Source organism: Penicillium atrosanguineum (assembly GCF_028827265.1).
Source record: "Penicillium atrosanguineum strain IBT 20685 chromosome Unknown utg000002l_segment0_segment0, whole genome shotgun sequence".
In the NCBI taxonomy this organism is placed as follows: Eukaryota; Fungi; Ascomycota; class Eurotiomycetes; order Eurotiales; family Aspergillaceae; genus Penicillium; species Penicillium atrosanguineum.
The window spans coordinates 1974146-1985354 of record NW_026623134.1 but is presented as its reverse complement, the minus strand read 5'-3'; the positions used below and the strand labels follow the sequence as shown (position 1 = coordinate 1985354).

Here is an 11209-nt window from a genome sequence, read left to right as displayed (position 1 = left end):
ATCAACTTTTGTAGAAAAGATTTTTGCCGTTTTTTATATGTCTATGCACGTGCTTTGAGTTGTTGAAAACAAAGCCTTCTCATCACAGTCGTCAAAACGTCTCCTATGTCATGGACGGAGGGATCCGCTTAGAACTTAAGGGTCTTAGGCTTCTCCCAGCTGAACTCCTGGTTGGTGAAGTGACCGTTCTTGGCAGTCTGGGCGTAAATGGGCTTGGCCAGGTCGAGATCCTTGACGATCACACCGGGACGGAGATCGAAGTTGTCACGGATGATCTGGACCAGCTCGTCGGAGGTCTTGGAGGAAGTACCGTAGGTCTCGACGAACATGGAGAGGGGCTCGGCAACACCGATGGCATACGACAGCTGGACGAGAGCACGGCGGGCCAGCTTGGCGTTGACCAGGGACTTGGCGATCCAGCGCGCAACGTAGGCGGCCGAGCGGTCGACCTTGGAGTAGTCCTTTCCGGAGAAAGCACCACCACCGTGAGCACCCCAGCCACCGTAGGTGTCAACGATGATCTTGCGGCCAGTCAGACCGGCGTCACCCTGGGGACCACCGATGACGAAGCGGCCAGAGGGCTGCATGTGGTAGATGGTCTTGTCATCGAGCAGGTTGGCGGGGATGACCTTCTTGACAATCTTCTCCTTGAGGACAGCACGGAGCTCCTCAGTGGAGACATCGTCAGAGTGCTGGGCAGAGATGACAACGGTGTCAACGCGCAGGGGCTTGACGGCACCGTTGTCGTGGGCGTACTCAATGGTAACCTGAGTCTTGGTATCGGGGAGCAACCAGGGGATGGAGCCGTCATTACGGGCAGCCTTCATGGCAGCGTTGAGCTTGTGGGAGAAAAGGATGGTGAGGGGGAGGAGCTCAGGGGTCTCGTCGGTGGCATATCCGAACATGATACCCTGGTCACCGGCACCGAGCTTCTCAAGAGCCTCCTCATAGTGGAGACCCTGAGCAATATCAGGGGACTGCTGCTCAATGGCAACGAGGATATTGCAAGTCTTGTAGTCGAAGCCCTTCTCGGAGGCATCGTAACCGATGTCCTTGATGGCACCACGAATGATCTTCTGGTAGTCCAGGTTGGCCTTGGTGGTAATCTCACCGAAGACCATGATCATACCTGAGGGGAGGATGTCAGAGTTTGGCATGTGAGACGAGGCTCGGGGATCAACATACCGGTCTTGGTAGCGGTCTCACAAGCGACCTTGGAGAGGGGATCCTCAGCCAGGCAGGCATCGAGAATGGCATCGGACACCTGGTCACTTTGGGGGCCGTCAGCAGCGTGTAAGGAATTTGTCAAGGGGCAAAAAAAAACTCACGCAATCTTATCGGGGTGGCCCTCACCGACAGACTCGGAGGTGAAGAGGAAGGTACCGGGCTTGGAGCCGTTTGCGAGAGAACCCATTGTGAAGGATGAGGGTGTAGAAGATCGAATTGAAGAATTAGAGAAGGAAGGGAAAGGATAGGATTTAAGGAAGAGGGATGAGGGAAAGAAAAGGGAAGTGAGGAAGAGGGGAAAAATTAGTGGGGGGCGTTCAGCCGGACCAATAATTACTTTCACCGCAGGAACGCGGTACCGCATCAGAATCAGTGAGGGAACTTTGCTGCTCCGATGGCGCCATTTGGGCGGTGGCAGATGGCATTACCGCTGCCCCACCGGCAAATGCAATTTTCTCGTATCCGAAGATAAGCTGATACTGGAGCTCCATCTTTTTTTTGCCGTCACGCACCTTGCCTTAAACAATACTCCCCATACTTATCAATCTCCCGCAACCATGTCCAAGTTCGGTCTTCTAGTCATGGGTCCCGCTGGGGCGGGCAAGACCACCTTCAGCAATTCTCTGATCCAGCATCTGCAAAATAACCGCCGCAGCTGCTTCTACGTCAACCTCGATCCCGCCGCCGAGCAATTCGCCTATCAACCTGACCTTGATATCCGCGAGTTGATCACTCTGGAAGATGTGATGGAGGAACTTGGCCTCGGTCCGAACGGTGGCTTGATCTACTGTTTCGAGTTCCTGCTACAGAACCTCGAGTTCCTCTCCGAAGCTCTTGATCCATTGAGCGAAGAATACCTCATTATCTTCGACATGCCTGGCCAGATCGAGCTCTACACCCACATCCCGTTGCTCCCTTCCCTAACACAATACCTTTCGCGCCAAGGTCCCCTGAATATCAACTTGTGCGCGGCCTACCTGCTCGAAAGTACCTTCGTTGTCGACAAGGCGAAGTTCTTCGCCGGCACGCTTAGCGCCATGTCAGCCATGCTGATGCTAGAGATTCCCCATGTGAACATCCTCAGCAAGATGGATCAGGTGCGCGATATGGTTACAAAGCGGGAACTCCGGCGATTCGCGAATGTGGACGTTCAGTTGTTGCAAAATGACGAGGACGATCCCAAGGCGCGCGCCAATCCCATGGCGCCGGATGCCTTGATGAGTGGCGGATCTTTCAAGCAGCTCAACCGGGCCGTGTCACAGCTGATCGACGATTTCAGCATGGTTTCCTTCCTGCAGCTTGATGTCCAGGACGAGGACAGCGTCTCTGCCATTCTGAGCCACATCGACGACGCCATCCAGTACCACGAAGCCCAAGAACCCCGGGAACCCAAGGATGAGCAGGAGGTGAATTATGAGGATTGAAGCAGTTAGAATACCCGAAATCGCTCTGAATTGCCATCTACTCCGTCATTTACGAAAATATCCGCGACTTCGCTATCCAGGCCTCCGGCAACCCAGTGTACGACTTTTACGTCCACCTCCTACGACTCATCGAATGCTACCCTCCAATGCATCGACTGCAACCAACCATCACCCCCCTACAATAGCATGCTTATGGAAGCAACTCAGCTATATGACCGTACACACTCTCGCCGGGACCAAAAAACTCCGCCGATCAAATTGCAGATCAAGTCCGAGCCTCAACACCAAACTCCGAGGCCCGCAACAAAACTCCTATGCATAAAAATAACCCCCTGGCTCCAATAATACACCCATGATTGATGACATGTACACAAAGTCCGTATCCTCAGGTAGTCCCTTACACAAAGCAAACCTTTTTCGTAATCTCAGCTGAACCGAACGGTTTTTACCACCGGTTATAACCCTTCTTCGCACCCCTAGCCCCAGTCCCAGCACCACCCCATCCACTTCCACCTCTACTCCCGGCACCACCATTACCCGCAGCAGCGCGCGCCTGAAAGTCCTCCACAAACCCGAGCAGAACACCGCAAACCCACCCCAAATCCCTCCCCGCATTCTCCACCCCAACGCGATAAACATAAAATCCCAGCCCGAGCACCGATCCCCAGAAAACAAGCCTAAAGGCCAGCATAACCCAGAACATAATGACGCGGCGCGCATAGTCCAGGACCTTCAGCGAGATGAACAGGACCAGCGCTAGGATGAGCAGTTGCATGAGGTCAGGCATGGCGGATGTGCTCGTTGAGGCGAGAAGGGATGACAGCGGGGCTATTATGTAGGGTTGTATATATGTTTCGCGGATGCCGGAGAGGTGGGTGGTCAGTGTTTCTTGGGTGTGGGATTTTAGGTAGGTTATTGTCGGATTGGTGAGGAGAGTTTGGAGATTTTCTGTGTATTGATATGTTAGATGGGAATGGCGATAAGATTTGGTGGGTGGTACCTGGTAGCATGTCCATGGCTGTTGAAGGTGTGAAGTAGACTCGAGGGAGTTGTCTGAGGAAGAGTGACCTGGTGTGGTGTTTTGTAGGAGAGCGGGTATGTTCAGCGTTTGGGGAAGGCTGAAAGAGGCTTTGCTTCAGGCTGCGGGTGGGTTTAATAAAGCAGGATCTCGGAAGGGTCGCGAAGTGATCCAATATACTCAAGTCAGGAGTTGTGAAGCAGGACCTGAGGGTTGGAGTGCGACCAGGTGAGGTGCAAGATAACAAAGTGGGTGCAAAACAAACAAACAACCCCGTTGCGATCTTAGATCGAGATCAGCGATTAAGCTTGATTCTAATTGGAAATTACGGGTTTACGATTCGCGCAGGAAAGAAGTGTTTCAGAGTAGAATGACATCCTCGTCAGACTGTACAGTTGGTAGTATTTACCAATAAATAATAGGTGGTCTATATACAGGGCGACCAGTAAAACATTACCAATCTGTTTGCGACCTGCGCTCCATATGAGCTCGGTCAGCGCGATGCCACGCGCACAGAAACCGGTTCAAATCCTCAAAAAAAAATATAACTCCAAGTCCAAACTCCAAGATAATTCCAGTACTCGTACAGAGTCCATGAATCCTGATGCAGATGCAGATGGCGTGGTATATGTGAAAGTATCCAAAAAAGGAAAGAAATTAGCGCGAGATTGTTATAATTAGGCCATCAGGGCTCGAAGCGCCTCCCGCTCGGCCTGAATGTCCGCCTGAAGACGGCGAGTTTCGCGAAGGGCTTCGTCTCTGCGGGGAAGGGTTAGTTGGCTGAAATTTGAAACACGATCTGTCACTTCTCGGGAAAAAAAACTTACCTGTCAGATTGAAGTTGAGCCACATCAACCTGGACGCGGTTCATACGTCCCACACATTCTTCCATCTCCATGTCTGCGTCCCGGAGGAGTCTTTCCAGGTCCTTGACTCGCTTTTCCAAGATCTCGGCTTGGACGACGTCGGCCAGCGGCACGCCGTCTCCGCTCGTGGTCTTGTCGATCCGCGGCGAGCGCGAATCGAAGGGTGTGCTCGCTGGTCGGGGGGAGAGACCGACAGGTGTGCGAGCACCGTTCTTCATGCGTACCAGCTGAGCGTTGTGGCTTTCCTTCAGCAGGCGGATCTCGTCCTCATGCTTGCTCATTTCTTCTTCGGAATGATGCTGGGCGATCAAGAGAGAATCTTCCATTTCCTTCATGCGGCTTTGCAAGTCGTTGATGCGGGCGATGGAAATTTGCTGGTCTCTCTCACCCTTGTCGATGGCGCTGGCGAGGCGACTACGCAGTGAGCTGTTCTTAGACAGCTGTTGCTGAACATCGCCATCAAGAACGTCCACTCGCTCCATGGATTCAGTGAGACTATCCGAGGGTCCCGCACGCTCAGCCTGGTGACGATCTGCCAACAATTGCTGGAAAGCCGCCTCCAACGAAGACGACGTGGCCATCACCTCAGCAAAGCTTTCATGGTCTGGATCAAGTCCTTCGGGGACGTTGTTGTCATGCTCCTGCAGAAGCACGCGGAGAGAGCTAGTCTCCTGCTCGGCACGGTCAAGATCCATCTTCAGACCTGCCAAGTTCTTCTCACACTGCCACTTTCCATCCAAGGCATCTTCAGCGCGCATGCGGAGATGGTTGACATCGTCACGGAGACCGCGGACCTCACGTTCATAACCAATTTTCCGGGGAAGACCGGCCTCCTGGGCTCGTGCAAGCTCAATTTCCGTAAGTCTGAATCGCTTTTCGAATTCGCGTGCTTGGAACGCGTGGCGGTCAAGAAGGCTTCGTAGCGTCCGGTGAAGAGCATCCCGTTGGCCCTCGATATCCTTCACCTTGTCGACCAGCGATTCGTTAGTCTCTCCCTTCTGTCCACGAGACAGCGAGTTCGATCGAGATAGACCGCCGGCAGGCTTGCGAGCAAGGGAGTTTGACCGGGTGAGACCCCCACCAAATGCTGAATTTCTCTTCGAGGTAACGCTGTCCTCCTCTGCGATAGAGGCGAAGCGTGATCCCTGCAATTGCGCCAAAGAGGCGTTCTCGATCTTGAGAGCTTCAATTTCTTCAACCAGGCGCTGTGTCTCCGCCGGAACTGTTTGCCCTTCCTTGAAGATATCTCTTTCATTTCGCAGCTGTTCCAATTCCACGCGCATGGCTGTAAGTAAATCTTCAAAATTATCTTTAGATTGCCGCTCCTCAAGCAATTTGCGGCGAGTATCATCGAGGGCAATTTCAAGCTCCCTGGTCTTGGACGAAAGATCGGACAAGTCCACTCTATCGCGTCGAAGCTAATCAGACGAATACGTTAGCAACCATTTAACAAATGATGGTGGCCGTTTATCGTACCTGCTGGACCTGGTTCTCCAGTATTTGAACATGCGATTCAGATGCTGTGCGCTGAATTCGCTCTTCTTGCAGCTTTTGCGACAATTCCACCTTTATTTGTGCGCGTTCCTGCTCCGCTGCTCGTTTGATTTTCTCGATATCTTCTGCTTTGATTTCAGGGGCATATCGGACGGAACTGGTTCCTGAGTCGGAAAAATAATCACTCGTCCGCCGGTTTATATCGGGACCTTCTTGCTGAAGACGTTCAATGAGGTCCTCGAGCTCCATTTCACGGCGGATGGAACCTGCCAGTTCGGAGCTAATTTCTCGTAATTCATTTTCCAAGTCGGCCATCTTCGACACGAATATCTTTTCATGTGCACTCGCTAATGAGGGTGTGCGTTGCGGGACGCTCCCAGGCCCCTTTGGGTCGTAAGGCGACTGTGGTTTCATAGGTACGTTGTGTAAAGGAGGCATTGGGGATGGCATAGGTGAACGGCCAGAGTCGGAGATCTCAGTACTTGAAGACTCGCCACCAGGGGAGGTAGCTGTGTTGCCTTTCCAGCCAAAGAAGGAGCTGATCTTGTTTCCGGGTGTCTTCGGTTGACGATCGCTACTCATCGACATTGATCGTTGATCAATGTCAATATGCAGGGGTGGTGGCCGGTTCATATGCGGCTGCAAAGCCATACTCGTTGCGCGTCGCTGGGTTGGAGGAGATCTGAGAATCGGGATGAAAGGCTCGCTCACTAGACGACTATGCAGGGGAGTTCCGATTCCATGCGAGAATTGGGTTGCGTATTCGTCGTCGAACAAGTCGGCGCCCTCTTCGGAATCGTCGTCGTCCTCAACCACCGACCTCAGGAACGCGGCGGAAGCGGCGGTATCAATGCGAAGAGGCTTCGTCGAATGTCGACCTCGAGAGTATCTGCGGAAGCACGATATAGGTAAGCGACGATGGGTCTTCCAAATGCTAGGGAAGCGGGAGATCATGGGTAGGCCATATCAACAACCCTCCACCGGTTGGTTCGGAGAGAGGCCAGAGACACGCGCCGATCAGGGGGCAGGGTCCGCCGTGGAATGCATACCTATTGGGATTCCTTGGCACCGATATATAGGAGTCTCCATCCACCGAAGGGGAGGGTGACCTGAGAGCAGAAGGGGGAATGGAGGCGTGTTTATCGTTGTCAGGAGAGGGAGAAGGGGGATAGTAATCAGCGTCCGTCAGCGCATTAGTCTGCGGTAGCGGTTTCCTTCGAACCTGAGACGAGGGCGGGGAAGATTGATAGTAGTCAAGATCGAAAGCGGGAGGACCGCCTGAAAGAGGAGGAGAAGCCATGAGACGCCCTGGTCGTATCAAAAAATAGCCTCGATCGGCAGTCGCTCATTCCGCCACGGGTAGAGGGATGGCACGCGCCAACTTTGCAAGACCAAAGGGGAAAGGAGAGGTGAGTGATAATCAGGGACTTCTGGTCAAAAGGAAAAGGAGAGAGTTAGCTACGACGGGCCTAGGGCGATTGGCGCAAAACCGCCCGTGGTTCCAGGCATCACGCATTAGCGCCGTCCGGGAGAAGTAAGCGTGTTGACTTTGGTGGAGTCGCGGACCTGCAGATGCTTGGATTCCATTGGCACTTCAATACAAACTGTGAAGCTGATAGCGCCGCCAAGGAACGCTCTGGCCCCGAAGTGATCGACATCACGAACGAAACGTGTGAAGATGGCCTTGTTATGATTGTATATTGCTGGTCTGTCGCTCTCATTCCGGTTGAGAGCCATATTCCCTTGAAAGCACAGTTGAACGGGCCAAGCTTCTGGCCCACCGAAAATAGTATCAGTGTTTCAATAGTGCAGGGACAAAGAAAGTCCCCCTTGAGTCGAGGTTTGGGTCGGGACCCGCTAGCGCCTTCGCTTTCAGGGGGTTTCCACTTTGTACTTGCAGGTATCTTTGCATACAACCCGGTATAGTGAGGTACATCTTTTGACCATTTCATTCTACCTTTCAAGGTTTCTCAAAATGCAAGGCCCGTCTCTACTATACACGGAGATATACTATGTCATCGCTTGACCTTCTTCTTCTTCTTCTTCATCCTCCTCAGGTCCAGGTACAGGTACCGGTACCTGGACACGTACTCAAGAGGCCCGTACGCCATTACTCACAGAAATATTGAAAATAGCCACGCCATCATGCAAACTCTGTCCTCGATCTTCGGCCATAGATTAAGGGGGAGGTCTCCATACCGATCAAGTACATGTACACTCCTCCGTGGATCGTAGGCGGGTGGAGATCACCCCTTTTCCGTAGCTGCTCTTTCGGCCCGTGCATAATTTTGGACCTCCCCCAGAGAACGTGCGCTGATATGCGCTGCTAAACAGACAATGTGCAGTAGCCAGTCTGCCGTGCCGTGTTTAACGCCAATCACACTTGAGCGTCTCGCCGAAGTCTCGGGCCAGCGCGTGGCCGGCGTGTGTTACTTGCTTGGGCATGGCGCTTCAACCTCACACGCCTAAGCATCTAGCCATCCAGACGGCTCAACACTGGCCAATCTACGGGTTGAGTGATACCTTGCCGTATCGCTCGACCCTGGGGGCCGAACCTAGCCGTGCCACTCAAACTTCACGAACATCCTCAGCGTTCAGCATGAACTCGGAACCCCCGGCGTGGCTTTCGATGCCCCTGAACCAGAACCAATGGACTGATAAACTTCGGGCCCAGACTTTCGAGGTTCGGGAAACCAAACACCCAAATATGAGACATGGGGTATTATAGGCAGAGATCAAACAGCCGCGCTGGTGCATTGATTGCATGTCTCGGGAGTCGTGGAACCCCCCAAAAGAACAATGCCCGAGATCTGGACCCGTGGGCCCAACTTTTTTTTTTTTTTTTTTTCCCCTTGCGATCGGGGCAATCCACTTCGGTCTGACAGCTCCCAGATTTCGGTCTTTATACAATCCCCGAATAGCCAACATGCGCTACACCGCAGGTTTGAAGAATAAATAGCTGTGACGTCGGGTGGCTTGGGCTATTGTCGCACCATGCGTGTTATTGACGCCAGGATATTGGAGGGCGCGTAGGGCTGCTCCGTCAGGGCCCACTTGCGAATCGGGCTAGTCGCTCGACTCGCAACCCTTGCAAGTCTCACCGCGGTGAGAACTTGATAAAAGGCGAAGTGTAGCATATATCATGGAAGTGATGGCTGGTTGCAACTGCAGTCCCTGGCTTTGTACTTCAATGGATGGCAGTTGAGTGTCGCCGTCTAAAGCTTGCGTGTGCGAGGTAGCTTCACATATCTTGGAGCCTAATCCGGGGAACTTGAACTCAGGTGGAACCCTTTCATGCATGTCTTTCATGCATGGCGAGGATACGTCTTGGCGAGGATGCTGGCCGAGTCGATCGGTCACATAATGGGAGCGTAAGGCTGGAATCCGTGCTAGGAGACAATGTCAACGATTCCCGTGGAGCTTTGATGGCAGCTTTAAGCTGCTGAAAAATAATGCAGAGTTCAGGTGAATGAGAGTGCCAAAGGTGAGTCATGTTTGTTGGAGGTTTCTTAAGTGCTTGTCTGGTTCCAAAGAGCCTGTTTCTCGTTTCCTTCTACAATACATTCATTCTCTACTGCTCACAGGGCGAGGTAAGTTCTTCACTTTGCCTAATTCTTCAATCACTGAGAGCTCGAAAGTTTAAAATAGCATTTCCGGGTATCTCTTATTGAGGTCCAGTTCATTATCTCGTGATCAAAGGAGGAGAGGCATTTGGATGTTTCCAAATCCTCACAATGCAAACGACGCAAGCTCAGTTTAGAGTCGTTGGAAGGTTCCTCCGGCCGTCATGCGGCGGGAGATTATCTCAGGACAATACTAAAGCTTTCGCTTCTGGTCCTTCACCTTCATCTCCTCCTTCTCTTGCTTGGTCTCCTTCTCCTTCTTGTTTCTCACGTGTCTTTTGTTCTGGGCCTCAAGGCCCTCCTTGTCACGCAGCTTGGTCTGGAAGAAGCCCAGCTCAGGCTCTTCGCGTTTGAACTTGCCATCACCCTTCAGGTACTGCGGGCCAGGCTGGTTAGTATCTCAACTTACGGGGCAGACGATGTACTCACGTTGGGCTTCGGCTTGTCGGGGGTGCGGTCAGGCATCGTGAGTAACAAGCTCACTTCGAGGTGGATGGTGGATCTGATCTCGACGTAAGCTACAGGCTTCGAGGATGGGATGAAGAAGACTTACAGTTTGATATGTGAAGTGGTGGGAGGAGGGATGATCGGGTTGCAGGATCTTTGATGATGACCCCAGGCAAGGTAGCGATCATGTTGAAGCGTGAAGATCTTGGTTCTTTCTGTATGGCATTTCTGACAGAGGGGATCGTTACGGAATCACAAGGAATAACTCCACTCTAGCTCTTGCCTTTGTCTGCTTCCTATGAGTCGTACTTTCCTGTTTGGTTCCGTTTGTACCTTGACTACCTGGACACCATCTACAAGCAGTCTCAGTCGGGCTCCTTCCCTTTGGTCTTCCTCTACAACACTGCTCAACCTCCTATGTTCTTTGCGGTCATCAGATGGCTTACCCATGCGCCAATTGGGTGTCCCTAGCCTCAGCATCCATTCTTTGTCATTTTCTGGATCCAGCCAGACACTTGCTGTCTATATGCAATGTGCAGGATGCATGGACTTTTCGGAGCCTTATATATACCATGGCCTCTGTATCTCTCTCTCCATCTTTGCCTTCCTCTTAGTTGCTATCTCCGATCTTCTTTCCAATTTCCAACGGCACTCCTCCTTCGTACTAACTCTGGAGTCCTGGACCACGTATCGGAGAGTCCGTGCTTCTCTTCTTAAGTATAACATCGTTTTATAATGATGTACCTTGGATTTGAGGCTTGACTGATAGCTAATTTCTTGTACTTTCCTCTACATGTAAGAGTACCGGAGTGAATCTTTCATGGCAATGAGCCCGGGATGCTTTAGATTCGTTTGAGAACAAAATGCAGACCCTTGGCGATGAGAGCATTGCACCCAAGAGTCCGTTTGATTTACACCTATAAGTGGGTTCTCTCATCAGCGGTGGCCTTATCAAGCAGCTTCAAATCTACCTGAAACACGATCGCCCTCGTCGTGGATCAGGTCTTTCCAATACTTGAAATCTTTGTGCATCTCAGGTACCAAAAGCTACAATACAAAGCCAAAATAAAGAAGTGCTGAGAGCAGCGATGATGGCCTCGGGAATGGCTC

The 11209-nt window shown here is 52.1% G+C and overlaps 5 protein-coding genes across 5 annotated transcripts; 1 reads left to right on the top strand and 4 right to left on the bottom strand.

Moving 5' to 3' along the window:
• Window positions 1–128: 128 nt before the first annotated feature.
• Window positions 129–1414, bottom strand: N7443_002511 (S-adenosylmethionine synthetase; the record flags this gene model as incomplete). Its single annotated transcript, XM_056882567.1, has 3 exons — window positions 129–1129; window positions 1186–1271; window positions 1329–1414. The coding sequence occupies 3 exons, from the start codon at window positions 1412–1414 to the stop codon at window positions 129–131; spliced, it is 1173 nt and encodes a 390-aa protein (XP_056744408.1).
• A 370-nt stretch (window positions 1415–1784) lies between these two features.
• N7443_002510 (putative signal sequence-binding GTPase GPN3) lies at window positions 1785–2651 on the top strand (the record flags this gene model as incomplete). Its single annotated transcript, XM_056882566.1, has 1 exon — window positions 1785–2651. One exon carries the CDS (start codon window positions 1785–1787, stop codon window positions 2649–2651), a length of 867 nt encoding a protein of 288 aa, XP_056744407.1.
• Window positions 2652–3096: 445 nt separating this feature from the next.
• On the bottom strand, window positions 3097–3667 carry N7443_002509 (Apq12 family protein; the record flags this gene model as incomplete). The annotated part of the gene is made up of 2 exons (XM_056882565.1): window positions 3097–3599; window positions 3652–3667. The coding sequence occupies 2 exons, from the start codon at window positions 3665–3667 to the stop codon at window positions 3097–3099; spliced, it is 519 nt and encodes a 172-aa protein (XP_056744406.1).
• A 679-nt stretch (window positions 3668–4346) lies between these two features.
• Window positions 4347–7329, bottom strand: N7443_002508 (uncharacterized protein; the record flags this gene model as incomplete). The annotated part of the gene is made up of 4 exons (XM_056882564.1): window positions 4347–4428; window positions 4497–5953; window positions 6012–6918; window positions 7079–7329. The coding sequence occupies 4 exons, from the start codon at window positions 7327–7329 to the stop codon at window positions 4347–4349; spliced, it is 2697 nt and encodes an 898-aa protein (XP_056744405.1).
• Window positions 7330–9845: 2516 nt separating this feature from the next.
• Window positions 9846–10117, bottom strand: N7443_002507 (uncharacterized protein; the record flags this gene model as incomplete). Its single annotated transcript, XM_056882563.1, has 2 exons — window positions 9846–10040; window positions 10082–10117. 2 exons carry the CDS (start codon window positions 10115–10117, stop codon window positions 9846–9848), a joined length of 231 nt encoding a protein of 76 aa, XP_056744404.1.
• Between the last annotated feature and the right edge of the window lie 1092 nt (window positions 10118–11209).